Source organism: Melozone crissalis, unplaced genomic scaffold (genome assembly GCF_028551555.1).
Source record: "Melozone crissalis strain CALT ecotype California unplaced genomic scaffold, PUWL_Pcris_2 ptg000014l_1, whole genome shotgun sequence".
NCBI lineage: Eukaryota > Metazoa > Chordata > Aves > Passeriformes > Passerellidae > Melozone > Melozone crissalis.
The window spans coordinates 18,242,251-18,266,464 of record NW_026535792.1 but is presented as its reverse complement, the minus strand read 5'-3'; the positions used below and the strand labels follow the sequence as shown (position 1 = coordinate 18,266,464).

The 24,214-nt window shown below is 54.6% G+C and overlaps 1 protein-coding gene across 6 annotated transcripts; it reads right to left on the bottom strand.

Moving 5' to 3' along the window:
• Window positions 1-61: 61 nt before the first annotated feature.
• Window positions 62-23,466, bottom strand: CPEB1 (cytoplasmic polyadenylation element binding protein 1). Of its 6 annotated transcripts, none has more exons than XM_054272874.1 (11): window positions 23,222-23,466; window positions 22,769-22,957; window positions 8,360-8,574; window positions 6,637-6,886; window positions 6,292-6,405; window positions 6,073-6,177; window positions 5,137-5,273; window positions 4,006-4,204; window positions 2,410-2,504; window positions 2,119-2,199; window positions 62-1,485 (listed from the first exon to the last, which is right to left on the bottom strand). In XM_054272874.1, the coding sequence occupies exons 2-11, from the start codon at window positions 22,920-22,922 to the stop codon at window positions 1,375-1,377; spliced, it is 1,461 nt and encodes a 486-aa protein (XP_054128849.1). In that variant the 5' UTR covers window positions 22,923-22,957; window positions 23,222-23,466; the 3' UTR covers window positions 62-1,374. The 6 variants fall into 6 exon arrangements, with proteins under 6 accessions (XP_054128849.1, XP_054128852.1, XP_054128853.1 ...); XM_054272877.1 differs by having other exon boundaries at window positions 6,088-6,177; XM_054272878.1 differs by having other exon boundaries at window positions 6,124-6,177.
• Between the last annotated feature and the right edge of the window lie 748 nt (window positions 23,467-24,214).

Here is a 24,214-nt window from a genome sequence, read left to right as displayed (position 1 = left end):
AAATTTTTTTTTTTTTGCTGCAACGTGTTTATTATGTGCCAAAAACTACACCACAGCTTACTCCACACGTCTGTAGGAGAGTGCAGTCTTGCCTGCATATACTACAATGAGGTAGAGACTTCACACACAGCTTCACAAAACCCCACAAAGAGCAGCTGGGATATGCAACAATGCAACATCAGCTCAGCAGTAAAGAAAAAAAAAATAATCATAGTAAAGAGGGAGAAATTATGACACTGGTTCTTTGGCACACAGCTTCCAATAGAGGGGAAAGTAACAAAATAATAATGTGATCAGCATAATTAAGGTCTCAAATCCCAGCAGCAGCATTTCAGTCGACTGCACTGATACTCCAAACATCTCGGGAAGGAAAGGAAAATTACATGTCCCCTCTAAGAGAAAGGGCTCCCAGGAACCTTCATCGTCCACCAAAACGCAGCCCTTTTTTAGCTTGTTACAAAAGAAAAGGTAAGTCCTGTGACTTTGTGTGATTAAAAACCTCTATCAACCCCCCATAAGTGCAACTTAAAAAAGTGCAACAAACTATTTAAAACTATATACAGCAGCTCAGAGATCCTCATCCCGTCCAGTTTCAAATCCAAAAACAAAAAAAAAGCCCGGCCTGTCCCGTTGCAAACCCCTGGATTTACAACGTCCTGCCATCAGCCCCCAGACACAAATTGCAATAATGTTAAAAGCTGCCAGGAAAAGAAAAAAATCTCTCATTTCAAACGACTTAAAAACTGTTTTTAAGAGTGTAAAAAGGAACTCGTAAAAACCCTCGAGCGTAAAATATGAAATATGATTTGGTTTAAATGAAGAGCAAAGTCTCCTTGTTGTTACAGTAAAAAACGCCAGCTGAACACCCAGGTCACACCATCCAGGTGGGGGTAAATGAATGGAAAGGCACTGTATGGCAACGGCAAAACAATGACCAATGAGACCTGCGCTCTCTCCACCAGTATTGCAAGGAATGTAAAAAAGCGCCTTTAAAAAATAAAAAAACCAGGGCGGGGGCGCGTGCGGCGACGCCCCCGCGACACATGGCCCTTGGTTGGTTGGGTTTATTCGTTTTCCAATTTTTGCTTCTCGTCAGCAAACCAGGAACCAAAGTCTGGGAACTGCAGAATGGCTTGAGGGGCACTCCCCCCCTCAAAACACCCCCAAACAAACCCCAACAAAACTCACTGTGCATTAGTGCAGAAACAAAAAGACCAGCAAGTGCAAACATGAATGTAAGATTTTTGTTTTTTCCCCATCAGTCCTCAGGAAGAACGTTCCCAGCTGGGCCTGGCTCCGGCAGGCGCTGCTGCGCTCTCCTCGTGGCAGGCTTTCCCAGGACTCTGCCCGTGCCAGCCCCGGGCCCGGTGCCCCTTAGCTGGAGTCCCGGTTCTTCTGGTTGCGCATCAGCGGGCGGTGGTGGCGCAGGACCTCCATGGAGTGCTGCCAGTGCCAGCACGAGCGGCAGAAGTACTTGAAGCAGATCTGTGGGCAGAGCACAGGGCGGGTGACACCAGCAGAGCCACTCCTCCCCTTCACCCCTGCCCGGTTTCACAGCCCCCACCAGCACAGTGGATCCAGGGTTGGACAGGGAATGCCAGCGATGCTGTGCAGGGCCTGGCGTGCCCAGCTTCCATCTTTTGAATAGGTTTGAAAATCAGGCACTGGGGCAGTAGCTGGGCTCTGCCAGGGCTCCCATCACTCCCATGGCATTGCTGCCCCCTGCTCATAGCCCATCCCAGCTCCTTGGCCTGCAGTCAGAGCTCCCTATGCCTCAGCCAGCCCCAGGTACAAGCACACCCAACCCAGCCCATCATGGCTCACATAGCAGCAGCCTCCCCTCCCCTCAGGTGCACCACGAAGTCCCAGTGCTGGCACAGCCCCAGCAAACTGCAGCACCCATGGCTCAAAGCCAGGTGGACACTGCCTGCCTGGGCCTCCTGGCAAGCACCAGCATTGCCCTCCCCAGGAGGGCTGCACCTCCTCCAAAACAAGGTCACCCTCCCAGCTGAGCCCCATCTTGCCCACTGAGGAAGAACCAGTGTATATATCCCCAAAACCCAGCAGCAGGGCCTGCTCCTCCTCAAGCAGCACAGGCTGCAGGAGAACTGGCCTTACCTGGTCTCTACAGAAGAATGGGCCAGGCTGGGCATTGCACACTTGGCACATGGAGTCCTCCAGGTATGGGTCGATCTGAACCTGCAGGAGAACCAGGCAGTGGGCATGGAGCAGCACCTTCCCCTGGAACCTCAAATCCACCCCCAGCAGCTCCCCTGGGGCTGGCAGAGCAGCAGCCCCACTTCCCACTGCCTGGGCAGGAATATGGGGCAGCCCCATGAACACTGGTGCTCCCAGCAGTCCACCCACCATGCACACCCCTCCCTGGGCTGCCCCACCAGCCCCACTCACTTTCTTGGTAAACTTGGTGGTTTTGATCTCCACAAACGCAGCAGTCACAGCCTTCAGGTAACTGCGCTGGTTGTTGAAGGTGACACGGCCCGACCCTGCAAGGAGCCAGACCACAAAGGTTAGAGAGGAACAGCAGAGAGCAAGAGGGAACCACTGCCAGCACTGTTCCCTCCCTGGTGCCACTCAGGGAAGCAGCTTTGACAGGGAGATGGTTTCCAGAGCCCCCTTCCTGCCTCTTCTCCAGGGACCACATTCCCAGGATTAGCAGAGTGCTTCACGCTACACCTGAGATGCACCAGTGCTGAGACAGCTCAGCAGCTTTTATCCCAGCCCCCCTCACCCCAGAGCCTCGTGTTCTGCAGCCTCATTGCTGGTCAGCAGCATTCCAGCACTACTTGCTTCCAGCCAAGGTCTATTAAGTTTCAGGACTGACACTGGCAGATCCCTACAGCTCAGCCACAGGACAAAGTGCCACCCAAAACCCATCCATTCCCCTCCTAAAGCATCACACAGGACACAGGCAGGAGGGCCTGGATCCACTTTGGGGTTACAGATGCCCTCAAGCAGCACAACCAACCAGGGCACAGCTTAGTTACCAAAACTGAGCTCTGATTGTTGTGACTTCAGGACAGCTCTAAAGGTGAAAGTGCCACTGAGCTGTGGGAGATGAATCTTGCCTACTTGGAGCAACCTGGGCTCTGCATGAAGCACAGGAGATTGGGGTCACACACTGGGATGTCACAGGGCCAGGTGATTCTGGTACATGTACATCCTCCAGGTGGTACATGGAGGTTCTGGGACACCTCATCCACAGCCACACTGAGGATTTGCCTCAAGTCTCATATCCCCAATTCCCACCCTCCTTGAGACTGTCCCCCTAAAGGCACTGCAGGGGCTTTGAAGCACAACATGCAGGCCCTAAACACAAGCCTTGCCCAGAAAAGCCTGACTGCCATCCAAGCACAGTGACCAAGCAGTGACAGCTCTGCACCACCAAGCTCTGACACTGCTACTGCCTGGCAACACCAGGAGATCCACAATCTCTCCAAATCTGTGACTTGCTGCAGCCTGAGCCTGGAAAGCTGGTCCCCAGGCACAGGCTGTGGGGCTTTTCCAACAGACCAGCCACCTCAGTGCTGTTCCCTGGCCCATGAGGTCTCCAGGGACATACACACATCATGACACGCCACGTTTCAGCTCTGGTGACAAGAGCCCAAGAATGGGTTAAGACCCACAACTGTCCCTGCCCTGGGAACAGAAAAGCAGCTACAGCAGCATCCAACAACCACTAACAGCACTGAACAAGGACAGAGAAACCTTCAGAAATGCCTAAAGGCATACTCAAAACTTCACTCTGCTCTGGAATGATCCAGGACCTTCCGATTCCCCAGCACATCAGCTCTACCAGCCCTCCCCAAGGCTGCTCTTGCCTCCCCAGGGCCAGGAGATGAGAAGCACAGACTGCAGTAGAGGTTAGACAGCATCTGCTCCCCGAGCCTGGCACCTGGGCAGCGTTCCAACAGAGGGACAAGCCAAGGGCACACTGCAGCACAGCACAGCAGGGGTGAGCACCAATCCAGGGGAACCATCACTCACCTATGGGGTACTTGTGCTTGTCGGTGTCGATGCCAGCGTAGACCACCCCTCCGAAGAGGTCGTACATGACGGCGGCCAGGGCCTCGGCGTTGAGCATGCCGTGCAGGGCGCCCACAAACACCGTCTTGCTGGGGTCCAGCCGCTGCGATGGGCTGCGCACGAAGTTGCTGTCGGCCAGCACCCAGGGGATCACCTGGACCTGCAACCAGAGCAGCCCTGAGCCTCAGACCTCATCAGCCCGAGCTGCAAATGTCATTTGTTATCTATTGCTGCTCAGGCTCCACATCCATCTACTCCAGACACACCACACAGGGACAGATCAACTGCTTCCAGCCAAACCGGAACCCAAGCCAGCAGTTCCTTGGAGGTGGAAGCCAGAGGACAATCCACATCCCTCCACCTTCATTTATGGCCCAGTCAGGTGCCTCCCAGCACAGGAGCCCGATGTGGGAAGGGGCCACTGGAATATCATCCACTGCCAGCTCCATCTGCAGCTCTGGAGAGAAGCTTCTGGCAGAACTAAATCACCAAGCACAGAAGCCCTGCCAATTGACAGACACCAGGAGAGCTGTCTAGAGCACAATTAGTTTGTGCCTGTCTAGATTAACAGCTGCATGTCCATCCTGTAACCCCCTGAACTCCATGATCTGAGGACACTCTTTCCCATAAGCCCAAATGGGGCCTCTGGCAGCCCCAGCACTCCAAAACAGAGGTCAGCCAGCCAAGGCCACACTGAGGAGCAGCCTGGGATCCAAAATATCTGCCTGCTGAGGGTGAGTTACTTGCTCTGCAGAGGAAGCCTGACAAAGCAACTGAGGGGTCCCACTATGCTTCTGCAAGCAAAGGTGTGATGGAAGCAGCACAGAGCAGTCAAATTCCTGTTTCCATGCTCTGTCCCAGCTAGCTGAAGCCTCAAGGCAGAGTCTGCCACCAACCCAGGAGCTCCAAGTTGGTTTGACAGAAGCTGTGTGAGGGACAATAACACTGAGCTGACACAGGCACAGAGCAGTCAAAGCCAGCCAGGACCCAGCACACCTTCAGCTGCTGTTCCAGCCCTGCTTCCCTTTCCTCCAGGGATGTCCCTCTGCATCCCCTGCTGCCACCCCAGGCTGCTCTCCCAGCCCTGCTCACCTCTTTGCAGCGCATTCTGCGGCTGGACATCTTGAAGTAGTACTCACTGAGCCCGTCGGGGCTCAGCAGGTCCTGGGAGCAGGCCTGGAGCAGCGCACGCACCGACTTCTCCGACTCAAACACCAGGTAGACGTAGCCTTGGGAAGGGAAGGGAAAGCAGCAGCTGTTAGAGCTGTGGTGGAGGAGGAGCAGATCATCCCAGTTTGCAGACATCCTCAAAATCACTCCTGAGTGCCACCTGAAGTATTTGTGTGGTAGCTTTTGCTGTTCTCAGCAATATTATTCTCTTAATATATTAAGCCAAGCTTGAAGAGCCCAGACCCAAGCTCAGCACGAGGGGCAGGATGCCCAGGGCCATGTGGGCCACTGTCCATTATCCACAAACTACACCTGGACATGCCAGGTGGGCACCACCAGCCTGGCCAAACAAGGTCTGCAGAGAAATAGACCCTGCTATATATTTAGGATGGCCTGGCTCAAATACAGCTCAGGGTTAAATAAAGTCCCTTCCATGGATGCCAGTGCTCTGCCTCACACTGCTCTGGTGACTGAATGAGGCCATCAGCACTACAGGGCCTCCAAACCAGCCACTTCCTACCCTGTAGGTAATTCCTGCTTACACAATATGCCAGCCCAGCTGCACATGCTGGCAGTGGGATTGGCAGCTGTTCCAGAGCCACAGCCCTACATGGAGCTCCCAAAACACCCAGAGAGGCTTCCCCCAGCCCACACTTCAGTCCCACACTGCTATGGAGGGGTGAGGAGGGTGGGTTTGGGGTGCCAGTGCTCTGCAGCCCAGGTGGAGACCCAAGTGAGGGAAGGAGATTACCCCAGGTGCTCTGTACCAACCAGTCACCAGCATGCAGCTGTACCATCCCAGCATCCGTGCTGTAACATAGCATGGGAAAAAAGTAACCCTACCGTGTTCGCTATTACCTTTAGGCATATTACCTTTGGGAGGACAGCGTGGGTGTTTGCCATCCTTACCAGGCCACTCCACACTCAGGGAGCCAAAAACACGGAAAGTGTTGATCAGCCCAGCTACAGAGAGAAGCAGAGAGGTCAGTGTCCCCCACAAAAAGCTCCATCCCGCACCCTTCCCAATATCAACACCCAAGGCCTTGGCGTGGGGCCTCGCTTTCCAGGGCTGCTCACCTTCTGTAATGTCCCATGGGACTCCTCCCAGGAACACCTTGCAGGAGTAGACGGGGTTCTTGTAGTTTCGGGGAGGCAGCTGCCCGCTCCAGGTGCAGGTTGCTTCGTTCACAGCTTGTAGAAAACACCAGTAATGGTCAGTGCAGGATCATTTCCTTCCCACTCTCCCACAGGTCTCCTCATCTTCCACAACTACAGGCTGAGCAGAGCTGCATAGCCACAGGCAGCTGCCCTGATCTCTCAGCACACAGAGCCTGGAGCAAACTCTGTGTTCAGCCAGTGTCTGCACAGATGCCACCAGCCCCCCCAGGTGTGGAGCTGTCCCCATGCCCCCTCCCAGCTCACCTGCTGCCTGCCGATGAAGCCGGGCTTCTCTCTCAATGCTGAAGGGATCCTCCGGAGAGTCCAGAAGATCCCAGGAAGGCCACGCAGAGGCTCCAGGCCATCTTTTAGATGCACCGGCCGGGGAGGAAGTGACTGCAGCCAGGGCAGCTTGGTCTTGATCCAGCTGGGATCCCACTCCCATCTTCAAGGGGTCTCTCGACACCCCACTGAGAGGCAAGAAGGGCAGAGGAGGGGAAATGCGAAGGCTTGACTGCAAGAGAAAAGCCATGTTGAATTCCAGCTCTGAGTAAGAGCACGTAATGCCAGTGGTGAGGCATCACACTGGGGCCCTGCCCTTGCCCCTGCAGGAGAGGGAGCTCTCAGGGATACCCTGAGACCCTCTGAGGCTTGGCAGAGGCAAGAAAGCAGCAATCCCAACACATCTCCTGGCACCCTGGGAAAGCCCTGGGCCATTCCCCACCGAACCCATGGCCATGATCAGCAGCAGGGATCATTAAGGAGGAGGCACTTCGGAGACCACCGAGCCAACAGCTACCCCTGGGCTGTACAGCCTCAAGAACAGCATCACCCCTGGGGAGCACCAGCCTCAGGCTCTGTGCTGTGCCTGCAGTGGGCAGGGCTTGCTGGAAGCGCTCAGGGACTCTGCAGGCACCAGCTGGATCTCATCCTCACAGCCCAGCTCCAGGGCTGCCTGACCAGGGAGCGAGCACCGTGCACCACAGCTCCTGCCAGGGCAGGAGGAGGGAAGGCTGGATTAATGGAACAGCAGGGAGGCAGGATGCTGCACAGCGCGGTGCCAGCTGCGCTGCGGATCTGTCCCTGCGCTGCCACGGCAGCCGCCCACGCCGGGCCCTGCTCAGAGCCCTGCCCTTCACAAACAAGGCCAGCACAGAGCCTTGCACCACCTGCCACCAGCACTGCCTGCCTGCTGCAGGCACCCAGCACATCCTGACCCTCCAGGGTGCATCACAGCACAATCAACCCCACAGCCAGTCAGGCCTGTCCTTCACACCCACCCCAACACAGGGGCCAAGGCCATGGCAACACCACAGCACAGCCTGAGCAGCTCCTGGCTTTATCCCCCCGTGCCAAGGCCAGGCCATGCAGCAGCACCCCAGAGCTGGCTGGAGCCAGGCTGCCCTGCTGGCACCCAGAGCTGCCACTTGCACCCACCACAGACCCATCAGAGCAGACTGGGGCAGCCAGCCAGACACTCACTTGCTCCCTCCTGCCTTTCAAATTTAGCTGTGCTTTAGGGAATGGGAGCAGGCCAGACCCAGTTTGCTCTAGAAGAAACCGCCCTGAGATGGAGAAGTGCAGCCAAATGGGAAGAGCAATGAAAGGACGGTAGCTCCTCAGAAGTCCAGGCTGGATCAGCCACCTCCCTGCTGGGATCAGGGCACAGACACTGCCCTGCCTTCACACCAGCTCAAGCACTCCAGATCCCTCTGGGAGCTACTGTAACCCAGTAGGGCTGCAAGCACAGACCCAAAAAGCCAAAATATTAGCTTAGAAGAAAAAAAATACAAGGATACTGCTGGCTTGTGGTGAAAGACTGCATGAGCAGCCTTTCTCCCAACCCCTGGGCTGTGCCAGTGTGCGCACAACAGCTCCTCCCAGCATACCCTCCCATTCCTGAGCAGGCAGGGCTCTGGCTGGCAGCTCCACTCAGCTGTTCTGTGCTCCCCAAAAAACACAGCAAGGCCCCAGGAGCCACACTTACAATCAAGTCTGAGAGGTGGTCAGAACCAGAGCTGAACCCACTGGTGTCCGAGTCCGAGGGGCTGCTGGAGCGGGAGTCCAGGAGGGAGCGCGAGTTCCTCAGCGGCGGCGTGGAAAACTTTTCTGGCAGGTCTGAACCAATGGGGTCTAAAGGCAGAAAACCCAGCGGGGGCTTCCCCAGGACGTTGCCAAGAGGGCTACTCAGCATGCTGAGAACTGCAACAGAGAGGGACACACAGTCTGTCAGGGCTGCAGCACACACTGCTCCTTCCTCCTGTGGCCCAGGAGGCCACCGGGCTCCTGTCAGCCCACAAATGTCATGTCTGGGAGGTGGCACCTCTGGTGTTTGCCATCACTTGGGCCACAGTGCTGCACAGAACTCACAGCAGCTGGTGTGGCTGATAAACATGAAGGTGGGTTATGAGAGAGACAGGCCAGGAGAACCCACTTCATGTGGGAGAAGTTCAGAGATCCCACATCCCAGATCACAGAGCTCAGAAGTGCTCTGGGACAAGGCCCTCTGCTCAGTCCGAGCCATTCCCTGCCACTTGTCCTGGAGCAAGCTGGGGCTCAGGGGGGGCAGCTCCCCAGGGATGGGGGCACACACACCTGGCCCAGCAGCAGGGATTTCCAGGCTGCTCCCAGCATCCCTGCCAGGAGCTGGCTGTGGGCAGGCAGGAAGGTGCCAGCCTGGGCTGCTGACAGAGAGGCTTCGCTGTCCCTGGTGTGCATTCACAGCAAGTCTGTCTGGTCAGGCCTCTGCCCCAGAGCCTGCAGACAAGGATGTGTCAGACTGCTTCCCTCACACTGCAGGTTCTCCTCCCACTGAGGAGAATCCAGGAAAATGCCTCCCTACAAAGGGAGCTGCTTCTGAGCAGAGGAGCAGGCCATCCAAAGGTCACAAAGTCACATCCTGGTCAGTGATGTGGGGGCAGCTGCCACCCACAAGGCGAGGGAATGTAGGGCAGGGATCCCACAGGGGCACACCACCAAGCAGCCTATTCAAAAAGAGCAAGTCTCAGCAAGCTGAATGCGTACCAGAACCAAGTGAAAAGAGCAAAGCATTCAGAAATGGTTTTAATTATTCACAGGCTGCAAAACAAGGCAGCTTGCCCTGAAGCTTTCAGTTTTCAGCAAAGCAAATTTGGGATCCACTCGAGATCCTCCAAGCCCCACCTGATCTCAGCAAGCTGAACCATGAGGTTTCAACCTAGATTTTCAGCAGCTCCTATGCAGATGAGGATTAACAATCCAAACCACCAGCCAGACCAGGAGAGTGACAACACCATGGTGCTTCAGCATGCTGTGGGTCAGACACCAGGACAGCGTGGTGCCAGTGCCAGGGAGAGCTGCTGAGCACCACTGAGGCAACATGCTGGGATGTCCCTATCCCAAGCTACATTATCCAGTCCCACATCCAGTGTGAAGCTGCCATCTCCAGCCCCACACTTGGGGAAAACCCTCACCACCCAACAGTACACAGGTACAGGTGGCTCCTTGATGCATCTCCCTCAACTCAAGGCAGAGACCTCAGCAACAGTCACTACATCATTCCCACATTTGCAGAGCCTTATCCCTGCAAGATTCCCCTATTCTGGCTACATCACAGGAACTAGGAACTCATCTCTGACCACACTGAGACAGGGACCTCCTGCCCCTGGCTCTCCTGGACAGGCAGCACCTGTGTTCACACCCAGCCCTGCAGCCACAGGAAAACAGCAGCTAGCCTGGCAGTCCTTACCTGGGCAGCAGCAGCCCTGGGACCAGGGGAATGTGACACAGCTGGGGAGGAGCTGCTCCCTCCTAGTCACAGCTCCGAGCAGGGCACAGCATCTCCCAGCCCCGGCAAGCCGCACTTGCTGCTCTGCTGACTTCTCTGAAGCCACGTGATGTGTTTAAAAATACAGCCGGCGTATTGTTCTGGGGAGACAGCTGAATCTGTCCGACAGGCTCCAAAATCTGATTAGTCACTAAACAGCAAAAGAGGCAAAGCAAAGCAGCTGATCCCACAGCCCAAGCCTTGCTGCCAACAAATGCTCCCGGCACTGACACCCTCCTCTCCTTGCCCGGCCAGCGAGGGCCGTGGGTTTGGAACGCTGCAGCCCTGTGCTGACCCCAGCTGCACAGCATTCCTGAGACCTGGAGCTGCTCATGCCAAGCAGGCTGCTGCCAGATAATGCTGCTCTGCCCTGTATCTCCTGGTTAGCAGAGATGTGGAATCAGAACTCTATTTAGGATGCAACAGCAAGGGGTTGGGGCTCATCAAGAGCTCCCAGTGATGTTACAGGGTCCAGCTGCTCTGCCCTATTTATGACATCCTTGTCTCTCCCATGATTTCTCAGCTCTCGCAGCAGCTACCAAACCAGTAAGGCCAGCATAAGCACACTGAAGTGGCAGGATTACTGGCCTTTAAAAGGATCTACTGTCTGGGCATTTACCACCACACAAAACCCTGCCAGCTTCAGCTGCCCCAATCCTAACCTCATGTCCTGGAAGTGCTGACATCCTGCTGTTAACACGGATGGATTCCATCCAGTCCAGCAGCTTTGACAGCTCTGCACTGGCAGCATTTGATTACACACTCTGTAGGACAAACTGAGCTCGTGGGAGACCCCACATCACCCCAGTGGGCCTGACTCAGCTTCACCTGGTACCCACAGCCCCTCACAGGGACAATGGGAGGAAAAGCCATGAGTCAAACTCAGCATTTTTACAGTGACCAGGCTGTGGGCTCTGATGCCAAGCTGTGCAGGTAGCCTAGGAAACACCTGCGTGAGACACCCAGCTCTTATTCCTCAGCACAATCCCAAAGGCATCCTGATCTAACTCCCTGCTCCAACCCACCAAACCCCTCGTGAGGAATGGGGCACAAGAGCCCAACACAGGCTGCCCATCTAAAAAAAGCCTTCAAGGCACTGGGGCCACACTTCTCCCAGGGGAGTTGGCCTTGTTTCCCCATCCAAGCAGACAGCTCATGCAAGGGAAAAAAATCATTCCCAACACACATGCAAGATGCATCAGCAATGCCTGGAGTTAAGAGCATCCCTTAAGGTCCCAAAGTGACAAAGCAAGTATCATGGAACTACTCAGGGTAAGAAAAGAACATGAGTGCAAAGAAGGATTTTTCACACCTAGAGGGGAAATCTTAACTTGGGGGGTCAACTTGATTCCCATTCACCACTCACACACCAAGAGCTGCTGGAACTTCTCCTGCCTCTGCTCAATGCAGCAGGGGAGGCACATGGCAATGCTCCTCTGCAGGGGACAGCAGAAAAGGAGCTTTTAATAGAATCTGGGCACTGACTTTTGACTCACTGCTGCAGCTCCAATGCCTGACACAGAGGCAGCTCTGCTCCATCTCTGGCTGTGCCAGCCCAGCACGGGCACCTCTGGGCTCTGTGGAGCAGCCCTGACACCACAGGGCACTGCCAGGTCCTGGCCACAGGCCACTCCCTGGAGAAGGAGCATTTTTCAAACTGCTCCTCTCTTCCTTGGCTGAGCTTTCCCTGGTAACTGCTGTTTGGGGTTATTCCATTATTCCTGCATCAACCCAGGGCCCCTAAAGAAGCCCAGGGGAGCACACTCAAGACTCTCAGACCCATCACACCTGAGCCAGACACCTGACAGAAACAAACAATGAGCCCACAGTGCTGGTTTCAACTACTGAGGCCATCTCTACCTGCAGACCCTAAATAAATTATCCCTTAAATCCCACTACCAGCCACTGAACTACTCCATTGAATGTGAGTTTACACTAACAAGCAGATCCAGCACAAGCTGCAATGCAGAGCACACTTTGGCAAAGTGTCCCAACAGCAAGGTGCCCAATCCAAGCACTAAGGACAGCTTTTACTATTCCATCCACCAGTTAAAACATGCAATTTAAGCACCTGCCCAGGACCTTGGAGCACACAGTTCTTCTCTGTACACTGTAATTTGCAGCCATTTGATATGTGGACCTTCCCAGCAGCTTTGCCCATGCCCATTCTGTAAGACAAGAATATAAAGATGAGCCCCAAGGATTGTTGGTGGTGGCAGCTCAGGGAAAGAAGGGCTCTGGGAGAATAACCGCTGTGCTGATGACAAATGACAGCTTATTGCCTTGGAGAACACCTTAAGAGCAACAGGATCATTGAGGTTGAAAAAGACCTCCAATATAGAGCTCAACCTTTGACCAATCACCACTTTGCCACCTAGACCAGAGCACCAAGTGCCACATCCAGACATTTCACATGGAGCATCCCCTGAGTTCATGCCTGATGGACAGAGCTGACCAGAACCTCAGCTACCCCCACAGTGCCCTTTGAACAAAATGCCTCAGCTCAGCTCTGTGGGAGACCACCCAGCCACCACCATACACGATCAGCACTGATGCTCTTCACTCCCTGGTCCATCAGTTTAATCAAATTATCCAGAAACTGAGTCTTGCCCAGAGCAAAAATCTCCTTATCCAGCAGCTGCCCAGGTCCTTCCACTCAGGTTCTTTATCCATACTCAGAACATCAGTGGCAGCTCCCCCATGGCTGAGAACAACACTTGTGTGTCTCCACAGGGCCCTGCAGACACATGGAGAGTGGGCCAAGGACCTCCTGCTGCAGGAGCAGCGTGCCAGGCCCAGTCCCTGAGCTGCCAGCTGTGTCTGCACCCACAGACTGAGCACAGGCAGCTGGACACAGCCCCAGGGCCAGAGGAGCACACACACTCTCACAAGTAATGCTCTGGAGAGGTGTTCCAGCCTTTAGAAACTCTCTGCAGGGCTGAGAAAGCCTACTTTGAAAAGTCCAGGACTTGTCTGAGCTAGGTCACCTCTGCAGCTGGCACCTCCAGCAAGAGGGACACTGCCATCTCCACAAGTTCATCTGCTCAGAGATTACTCAGCACAACAAGGATGGCAAGGCTGTTAACACCTCCCCCTGCATCCACCAGCTACTACACAGGCTGGAAATCCACCTTCCTGCCTGGATGTCCCCACAGAACAGGAATGCTCTCCACCAGGAGAACAGCCAGGTTTCAGTGACACCTGCCATGCCCACAGGCTGCAGCACCATACACACATTTGGGGCAGGGCAGCAGAGGAGAGCGGCAGTGTGACTGAGGCCCTGGAGACTGAATACAGTGCACTTTCTTTTGTCATGCATCAAAATAAGCCTGTAAAGTTAAAAAAAAAAAAAAAGCTAATGTCCTAAACAATAGTCTGCTGCAATTCCAGAAAAACAGCTCGTCTGCAGTTTTTACCACCCAGCCAAGCTCTGCCCTGGTGGGGTGGGAGCAAGCTGAATGTTTTAGTCAGCCAAAATGCAGCACCTCCTACAGACACTGAGAAACTCCGTGGCAAGAGAAACATTTGCATGTCTGAAAAGCAAATGGGCACCTCAAGCAGCTCCTAGAGCTGTGGTTCAGCAGTGACACAGCCAGACAAGCTGCCAGGGTGAGCAGCTTACCCTCACCAAACAGCTCAAAGCTCATGGCAGGGAAGGGGTGATCAACACTCCAGTCTAATCCTGAATTTCAGCACTTCTCACCTGCAGCTGTGGGAGCTGGAGCTGCCTGCAAGGAGCCTGCACAGGAACATTGACTGAAACATGGCCAGCAGCAGCTGCAGGGGCAGATGTGGGGCTGGAGCACACAGCACAGGGACAGGCTTTGCTTGGCACAGGGAAGGCAGACACTGCATTCTCCCTGTTTACCAAACTCTCACAGAAAAGCCAAGGAAAAGCTGCAGCAAGAGCAGTGGCACAAAAGTTTCTTCCTCTTCAGTGGAGCAGCCGGGGGATAAGGCCCAGAGGTGGAGGGAACTGCGTCCTTAGAGCCTGAGCAGCACACAGGATACAGCCAGAGGATCTGCCCAGCTCAAATCCTCCAACTTTCATTACATTCCCATTGCTCCACTGAAAAAACAGTCTAATAACAGTGCTGTTATTAGAGGAGCCATGCAAAGTCCAAGGCACACTGTCCTCTCCAAGCTGTACCACCACAGAAGCCCCAACAATCTTGAGTTCTGGAGAAAAGCAGCTCCCAGAACTGCAGATGTAATCACAGCAGCAGCAAACACAATCTAAGTAGGACCTACAGCACAGCCCATTTTTTTTCCTGAACTACAAAAGAGGAACCTCTGCCCTCACAGATTCTTCATTTGGGGCAAAGAAAAACTGAAGATACACTGGCAGCTATTTCTGGTTTGCTAAGAAGGGGGCAGGGGAATAAAAAAGGCAGCATGATCCCACAGCTGAACCACAGAATTAGAGTCAGGACACCTGAGGTCTATTCTTGGTTCTGACACCAACACGGTAAAGTCACTTGCCCTGAAAAATGGAAACAGCAGCATAACTGGGAACAAGTAGAAGATTATTGCATTAACATCTGAGAGCACTGGCACTGAGAGCAGGGCCTGGCTGACAACAAGGCTCACAGCTTCCTCAGGCAGGGAATTTACTCCTGTGTGTTTCTAGGAAGAGAAAACAGCTGCCCAAGGTAAATATAAAAATCAGAAAAGACAGCTAAAACGCAATTCAGGATTACAAGTGGCCAGGTAATTGCATTCACTAAGCAGGCTGCCACAACCACAGCTGTCTTTAGAAAGATCAGAACACTGAAATACAGCAGGTTTTAACATGTATCACTCCCAGAGAGATTTAAAAGCCAACATATTCAGGTCAAATTCTGCACAACAAGCTTCAGCGTTGCAAGCCTCAAGAACAAACACTTCTATATTTAAGTACCAAACTCTTCTCAATTATCTGCTGCAACATCTAGGGTGCAAACTGTGCTGTGTGTGTTACCTGACGTGAGAACAAGGGTGACTGACTCATCCTCAGCTGCATCACAGTTTGGGGGTGCCAAGGCCAGGATACACCTTTGGAAGGGGGGACTCTCTGGAAGGGGACAGGGTGTTGGCCAGACCCCTCTGCAGGCTGCAGTGAGGGAAAAACAACTGAAAAAAAGACAGACTTTAGTCCCAAACTCAATTTTCCTTGGGAAATGGCACACAAGCCTCAGCTGGCATAAAGCCACTGCCAGACTGGCACTCCCAAGCCCCACCAGGGATGCAGGCTCCCAGTTACCTTCCAGAGCTCTGCACCCCATAGCATCACAGCTTGGGAGTCTGCCTGACCCTCCCCTCCACATTCTGGGGGAGAAAACCAGGCAGAAGGACAAGGAGGGATGTCCCCATGGCCATCTCACATGTGTGGCACCAGCTGCTGTGCCCGAGAGCAGCCTCTGTGCTGGCAGCAGCACAGACAGCACCTGTGATTCAGCTCTTTTGCCACCACCTAAGGGACCAGGCACAGGGCAGTGAGCTGCAGATGGGGACAGAAGGTGCAGCCCTGGCTGGAGATGCCTTGCTCAGCACCCCAGCCCTACAGCAGCACCACACAGCCTCTGAGCAGTGACAGCTCAAGGACTGCAGCATCCTTTGGAAGGGGATCATTCCCGAGCCAGCTCAGGGGAGGCACCCCCTAAAAGGGTGTTTTGTAGGAACAAGAGGCAGAATTCATTTCTGGAGCCCCCTTGGGCTACATTATTTCTGCCACCCTCCAGCAGCTTTCCTACCCTGCTCTGAGCAAGAGCTGGGCTGGATAACCTCAACCTTGCAACTGGAGCTGCCCTAAAATCCCCAGCCTGCCAAAAGCACTGCAGAGGGCCCACAGCCTCTGCTACAGGCACATTGGGAAAGCAGGCCCAAAAACTTTCCTCACCCAGCTCCATGTGGAAACACTCATGTCAGCATGTGCTGTGGAGTTTGCAGTAAAAGCACCGAGTCAAAAACACATCCAAGACCTCTTCTAGAAAGCTCCCATGCTCCTGATGGAGCTGCAGCACAGCCTTTGGAGTCAGCTCTGCCCGGCAAGGAACCCTCACATGCACTGCCTGGACATGCAGCAGGGCAAGGGCTGGAGGAAAACCTCATCTCTCATTTGACTGATGCAATTTTGGGGATGAATACTCCAGGCCAGGGCTTGCACACACTAAACCACTCTCCTTGCTGCTCCCTCCATATCAATCACAGCAAAGACTAAGCCATGAATTGCCTGGGGCAGTTCAGACCCACAAACAGCAGCTCCAATGCTCTCCCTGGAAGGGAATGTGCCTTTTAAGACTCAATTCCAGAGTGAGCCAAGAGAAATGTTCTCCAAATCACCACTGAACAGTGCCACAGGGCTGCTCCAGAGGCCACAATCAAACACCCATCCCTGGCAGAAGCCAAGGGGAGGGTTTGGGTGGTACCTGCCTGCTCCCACAAGCTGCCTCCAGCATAGGACTGGAGCTGCCCTGACCCACTTCAGGCCTGGCTGGGTACAAGCAGAGATGCTGGTTGGGTTCCTGTTCCAGTTACTCCTCTATTTGCATCTTCTGTTTTACAGCATCAGCGCAGATAAAAATAAATCTGTTTTAGGAGAAGCTGCTCAAATGGAAGCGTTAAGAGTTGGACTGAGAGCAACTTCCTTTAGAAACCAATTGCAAGCTCAGGTTTGATACTTCTTTTACTCATTTGATACATATTTTATTCTGTTCAGGATCAAATACTGCTGGCACATGAGCAGTGTGCAGCTTTTAAGTGCTTCCCACTCCCCAGCACGGGTGGCTGGAGCCAAGCACTGAGGAATGAGACCACTGAGCATGAGCAGCTCTTATGGAAACGCATTCAAGGAACAAGTGCCCATTAAGTACCAATATCGAGTAAATCCTTAGAAGAGTGCTACAAGCACTAGGATGGCATGGGACAAGCTCTTAGTAAGGCTGTCTCAGGTACTCTTGGAATACCAGCACCAAGCAGGAGACCCAGAGAGCCAAACCAGCTCCCAGCTTTGTGCCTTTACATCCATACATTATTATCATCCACAACCTTCACCCAGAAAGCAACACCACATCTCTGCTTCCATTACTGCACTCTGAACACCAGCAAGCTGCTCCCAAAGAACCAAAGACTGCTGGGAAAGTTTGTCCTCCTTTCAAGGGAACAAGCATGCCAAGAACATGTAATTCAGGACCACCCCTAAAACTCTGGATACCTGTTCTCCTGAACCAGGCACAGGTCCAGGGTCAGCAGGAGTTGCCCTTCCCTCCTCGTCCCAGCAGGACAAAGGAACATTTCACTGAGCTTCCTAGGCATACATGGAAGTAAGTATCACCCAGGTGAAGTGCTCTACCCTCCTCACCCCAAACACCCCTTTCATTACAGAGCAGGAAAAATCCTCCTTGCGTACTCTGATGCCAACCTAGTGTTGTCCACACACTGAGCTCTCCATCAGGATGCACCTCTGCAATCTTCCTCCAGCACAAGGAGAAGGATTTACACACAGCCAAACCAGAATACACAGGAGCTGAGGACACACCTTGTCCAAAAGACAGCAGGAAAAACAGCAGGGAGAGACCTGGGCATGCACAAAGGAGAGCTCTATGGAGCTTGGCATGGCTTAGCCAAGCAGCAAATTAAACAGATGGAGAACTGGAGACCCAAATCCTCTGCCCCAAGCTCTGCATCCGACCACTCAAACCAGCAGCTTGAGGAAAGCCAGTGATTGCCATGCTGTATTTATAACCAGCCACCCCAGGCTGAGCAGCACCTCTCCCCTGGGGTCTCAGGTGCCCTCCACCACACACAGCATTTGAGGACACTCTGAAAACAGCCTGACCTCGGGCAGCAGCTTATGAATCCCTCCTGCTGTTATCAAGAAGAAAGGCAAGGAGTCCATGACAACAACTGTTCTTCCTGTGCAACAGGTCTTTTCTTTCATCTTTCAAATGGGGCTTTGCCTTGAAGACTTCAGAGAGATTTGTGCTCTAAGGCCTCGCTATCTGCCAGGCAACACACAACAGACTGCCCGCAGCTCCAGCCTGGCAGAGTTTAAGCAGCTACAGATAAGCAAGCTTATTGCAAAAATGAGTTGCTGTGCTCTGGGAAGCAGAAGAGCCAAGGGCTGGAAAGACTCAGCAGCATTTTCCTACCATGGGCCATTTCCCCAGAAGCAGAGCGACAGGAGCTGCAAGAGTGCAGGCTGGAGAATGAGACAGCAGCAGCCACCCCGCAGAGGGCACAGATGAGGCTGGAGCTGCAGTCTCAAGAGCAAATCCAAGGAAAAGCTCAGATCTGTTGCTGCACCAGCAGCTTTAGGGCCACACAACAAGCAGAGAGGCAGATGCAGCAAGGTGCTCCATCAGATGCCAGCAGGAAGACCTTACCTCGAGAGCCCAACATCCTCTCCAGAGGACCTGATCCTGCTAAAAACACTCCCAGGTTAGCGCTGCAGACTTAGTGTTAACAGATTGGTTTTAGGATGATTTCCCTGTGGGCAAGTCTGCTGTCCCACATAGGGACAGCTCCCAATGTAGGGCAGGACAGACCAGCCAGACCGAGCAGCTGGCACGCCGGCTGAAAGCCAGGCAGGGAGACCCAAAATGTGCACACAGATCTGCTGCTCTCCAGGCAAAAACTGGATCAAGACCCCATTTGCCTGCACCCCTTGAGAAACAGGGCAGTGAAGGTAAAGGATATCATCAAGGGCAGTCCCACCTCGCTGCCTCTTAACCCCTCAGAGATCTCAGCACACCTGCCTGCCTAAAGACAGAGACACACGGCCTCAAGAAACACAGAACAGCAGGACTGCAAGTGTTAAAGGCCAGCCTCCTGCACAAGTCCCTCCCCAGGTCACAGAGCAGGTTGCTGGGACTTGCTGAAGTATTTCCAGCCTGACAGATCCAGTGGCAGCAGAGGGTTTGAGACACTTTGCCGGCTGTGAGACAGCAGTTCCATCCTACAGCCAGGAAGTGCCAGCAGCTCGAGCCTGCAGCAGCCACTGCCTCCAGAGAGCCTCTCCAGGCACCAGCAGTGCCTCTGGCACGCTCCCCAGAGCTCAGCACACACCCTCTGTGCATTACAGGCCTGGTGCAGAAGGAAAACTCCTCACAAATAACCCTGCCTGGGCACAGGGGGCTCAGCAGCCCTTTGGGAACAGGGGATGTCAGTAGGACTGGGGCATAAAAAACCAGCCCCGCTGCTCTCCAGCCTCCAGTCAGCTGGCATGTGCTCCTACTGCACCAAGCTGTGTGGTGACAACGCCCTGGGAGCACAAGGTGACACCAGAAGGCTTTGCAGCCAAAGGTCCTTCCCAAGCTGAGGAAGCTCCGAGCTGGCAGGGACCAGACAGAGGAGAAGAGGTCCCAGCTCATCAGTACTCAAGCACAGCACTGCAGGGGACCACATGAGCAATATTTTTAGCCTAATTGTTCGCTATTTTGTTGCATTTCCACCCTTCCAGCCACCTCTCCGTGGGTCCGCACAGCTGAGTCACTGCTGGAACCTTCCAAGCGCTCGGGTGCCAGCAGCACAACAGTTTGCTTGGCAGTGCCAGCCCTCCCCCATGGCCAGCACTGCCGCAGCCTCACCTGCCTGCAGGACACCCCATGGGGGCCTCAGCAGCACTCAGACACAGCAACATCCTCCCTCTTCCCATCTCTCATGGACAGGCCACCTGAAGCACCAGCACCTGCCAGCTCCTCAGACCCACAGAGCTTTCAGACACGGGACACTTTTCTGCCACCCAGAGTGTGCCACAACCTTTCAGCAAACACTTCTGAGCTACAGGCCTTCTGCTCCCAAGGAGCTCCACTGCCACTCCTCTAGGCCCTGAGGAAGGGCTAAGGCCCCGCAGAGATGGGAGGGGTGGGGGGCTGAAGTAATACAAAGCTGTGCACAGGACCAGCCTTCACCTACCATCCCCACAGCTCTCAAATACAAAGCTGTGCACAGGACCAGCCTCCACCTCCCCAGCCAGCACCTCCCATCCCCACAGCTCTCAGAGCAGGGGAGTAACAGCAGCCCAGACCATGAAGCACTCCTGGCCCAGCTGCTGCTCGCCTGCAAAGGGAGCGTGGGAGTGAGGAGGAGAACATTGTCCCAGGATCACAACACCGCCAGCCGCAGGGCACTGGGCCCTCTGCACAGCCACTGAAGGCCAGAGCTGCTCTGTACAAGCAGTACAGCTGCACTTGGGCAGGTCTGACACCCCACCAAGTCCCTCTCTGTACTAATGGGAATACCAGGAGCCAGAAGTGAAGGAACAGGCCTCTTCAGACAGCACTGGGTGCCATCTTCCACCAGCTGTTCCCACACTTGTCACAGCCACCCGGTGGGCACAGATCATCAGAGTCCAGGGCTGTGCTTGAGGTAAGGTCCTTTCCACAGCTCTATCCAGGCCTCTGCGGCAGGCAGGAGCTCCAGCACAAAGCACTGCAGTCAGTGGGGGCACCTGACACCAGATACACCCTCTGTGAGCAGAGAGGTCACCAGAGCACCTTCAAATCCTCTCCAGCTCAATCTCTCTCCTGAAACCAGCAGCCCTTCCACCCCCTCAGCAGTGAATTCCCACCAGCAGCATGGCCATGCCAGCCTTGCCACCCAAGCTCCGAGGCGCAGAGCCCGCCCCGGGCTCCTGCCAGCACTGCTCGCCTGCCTGCCGGAGCACTGCGGAGACATCCACGCCTCTGCCAAGGCAGGCTGGCAGGAACCTGGCCAAGAGAGCTCTGGAGATGGCTCCAGAGGAGCAGGTGGAGCTGGGACACCTGCACCGAGGGGCTGCCCCCGTGTGTGACAGCCCCGTTCCGCAGCGCACTGTGCGCCCAGCCCAGTGCCAGGGTCACTCCAGGGGATGTCACCTGCTCCGAGTGTGCTCTTCATCCATTAAAGACCCTGTGACACAGGGAACAGCAGGGCTCCAGTCTGCCAACAGCCAGAAGGGGCTCAGAGCAGAGCTCTGAAGCACCTGGCTGGCCCACTGCACACTAACAACTTTTCTCTCCCTCCTTCGAGGTCTCAGCTGGCAATGGAAGTACAGGCAGGAGTGTGTGGTATTCCCTGGTTCATTAGGGGAAGCCCACAGGACCATGTGGAGGTTTGCTCACTGGAGCAGAGCAAAGCTTAATAAAGCTACTGCAGCTGGGCTGCAGGCAGACCTCAAGTGCCCATGCCAGGCCCCACATGCCAAGTCTCGTGGAAATTAAATGCAGAAACTCAAATGAGCTGTGCAGATTGAGCTGTTCAAACTCTGCTACCCCACTAGTACTTTTTTTTTCCTCTTTTACAACTCATGCAGCAACTCAGGGATGTGTCCCAGAAGCTCCTCCTCTGCTCAGTACAGCACCCCCTTGCCCCTCCAAACATCCACACAGGCAAGCCCCACTGCCCAGCTCCCCCAGCCAAGAATCTGTCTATAACTCCTGTCAGCACCAGCTCCAAGCCTGGGGCCTCAGTGTCACCCAAGCCTGCACAGCGATGCACTCTCCTTTTAACAAAGCAGCAGCATGCTGCTATAAAGGGATGAGTTTCTGTAGCAACCAGGCTGTACTTGTACAAACTCTGCCAAAGCACTAGATCTTTCCACAGACTGATACTTAAACGAACACACTGTTTGTGAAACTGGTTTTTACGTGCCTCAAAGGCTACCAAGTGAACTCTTCCCTGTTTTACCCCCCTGCTCCAACACCAGGCTGACAGGATGCATTAAGTTTGTGCATGCAGCACCCCTTCCTCCCCTCCTGGGATTTTACAGGGAAGGCCGGTGTCTCAAACAGTTAACTGGACCCCACATCACTCCAGGGGGGGGCACCCAGCACGCCTGGAATCCCCGAGCTGATCCCAGCTGCAAAAGCAGACTGGAGAGGATCAAGGGGGAAGGGCACAGCAGCCAGCAGCGCGTGGCTGCAAGCCCACACCCTGCCCATCACGTAGGTTTGCGCTGGACCACAAGAGTTAAAACAAGAAGCCATTCCACTGCATCTCCTGCAGCCCACTGCCAGGCACAGCCCGCTATTTCTAGTTGAGTGTGGGAGTGGAGAAGGATCCCTCCAAGTCTCCCACCCAGCCCCAACCTGGCTGAAGTTGTTGGGTGCTGGCTGTACCACACCCCACGGCAGAGTTGGGCAAGCGAGGCTGCCGGGACTTTGGGAATCAGGCACGGGGGGGACCCTCTGCAAGCACACCCCTCGCCACCTGCAGAGCTCCCTGCCACCAGGGATTTCCTCAGGCTGCCGGAGCGAAGTTCAGCCTCACTCCTACCCAGCGTGTTCAGCCTCCTGACACCACACCCCCCACCCACTCCTTCCAAACACAGCAAGAGGATTTCTCCTCTCCCGGTGAGGTTATTCCTCCAGCAGCCTTACAGCTCTGAGCAAAACAACCCCGGGCACTTCTCATCTGCAGTGAGCTGACAGCAGAGCAGAGGGGGCTGTGGCACAGGCAGCCACAGCCTCCCCAACTCAGCTGTCACATTACACAAGCAGCACGGCTCGAGAAGCCCCCATTAGCCGCCGCCAGCGCCCTGTTACACAAGCACATCGCTCCACGTTAGCTTGAAACCAGCCAAAAACACACACACAACCCAACAACTGTTGCTGCATGTGTCAGCAGACTCACCGGACTGTGTGCTGGTTTGTGCTGCAGTGTCAGAGTCCTGGGTGCTCCAGGGTCTGTCCCACCCTGTCAGGTTGAGAGACTGCAGGCCAAGGCACAGATCGTTGGTGTCTGGGAGGCCACGGGAAGACTCTTGCGTGGACGTAGGGAAGAGCATCCTGCTTGCCGCTGCTTCTTCAGAGTCCTGGATGTCTGCTCGGATGGAGAACAAACAGAAGCTTGAGAGTTCAGGGCTGCTTTTTTCTTTTTAAAGCAGGAGTTTTCCAAAGCATTAAGCCCCAAGCCAGGTCTCGTGTCGCTCTGAAGCCACAGCTCCTGCAACCAGCAGTTGCACCCCAAAAGGGAGGGCTACCATATGTCCAGAATCCAGCCCCCCACCCCCCTCGGCCCCTCCACCTTCCTATCCCGTCTGCATTACTGACTGGGTCAGCATGTGACCAGGCTGCTGATGCTTACTGTGCTGACAGTGACGTCACTCTGCCATGCAAGAGAACTGCATCAGCTCTTACAAAATAAAGGTAAGAAGAAAGGAGAAGATTTCCCCTGACAGACAAGACGGTAGCAGGAGCAAAGAGGAGCAGTTCCAGTAAATCAGGGGAGGCAGGCAGCACAAAGCAGGGCTCGTCGGCACAGCAGACACCAGGCTGGAGGCAGCAATCCCCCCAGCAACGACGAGAGCAGCAGCGACAGAGCACAGTTAGTTTTAGTGCTACCCAGCTCTCCTGTCCCCGCCTCCCTCCACCCACAAAACCCAAAAACACTTTAGTCCTGGCCAGCTTCCAGCTGCTGGCTCCGATTCAGAGCCCGATGCAAAGCTTCGCAATTCTGCTGGCATAATCTGTTTGGTTGAGCCCGGCCACTGTGCCTCACTGACTCGGCATTGTTTACCCCTGAGTAACAAGGATAACCTTCAACCCCCACTGCCCGGAGAGCAGCCCATCATCCCCGCTCCAGCCCAGGCAGGCACATCCCACTGGTACAGGAGGAAGAGGACCAAGCAGATCTATTTCACATCGGGAATTTTTCATGGCCTGTCTACCTTTAGCCTGCCTGGTCCTCCCTTTCCCAGCCCTCCCCTCCCTCGCAGGGTGTTCACAAGCCTACAGTACTGGAGATGCGGATTCTCGCCTGGGTTTAAGCCCGTGCCAACAGCCTAAGGAAACGCAGCAGGTTCATAGTCTGAGAATTCCAGTTTAACGCAGGGATCTGGGGGCTGGTGAAACCACAAGATGCTCAGCTGTGCTACCCGAAATCTGAGTCAGAGGGCATTTATAAGCCAACTCCCAAGCAGCAGCAGCTGTCTCCTCCTCCTCCCCCTGCCCCCACAGCCTCCCACTGTGCCATCAGATGTACACCTCGCTCCACACACCGCTCCCGGCTCTTCCGCAGGCGCTGCAGTCGCTCCAGTCTGTCACATTATCCCTCACGTGCAGTCCCAGCCATCCCAGA

What these genes read in the sequence shown, in the direction of transcription:
- CPEB1 (XM_054272874.1), bottom strand. Translation starts at nt 22,922, where the DNA reads ATGCTCTTCCCTACGTCCACGCAAGAGTCTTCCCGTGGCCTCCCAGAC. An exon ending in CCACCAAGTTTACCAAGAAA is followed by an intron (nt 2,200 to 2,409) that starts GTGAGTGGGGCT and finishes GTTCTCCTGCAG; the next exon opens with GTTCAGATCGACCCATACCT. An exon ending in CATTCTTCTGTAGAGACCAG is followed by an intron (nt 1,486 to 2,118) that starts GTAAGGCCAGTT and finishes CTCTGCCCACAG; the next exon opens with ATCTGCTTCAAGTACTTCTG.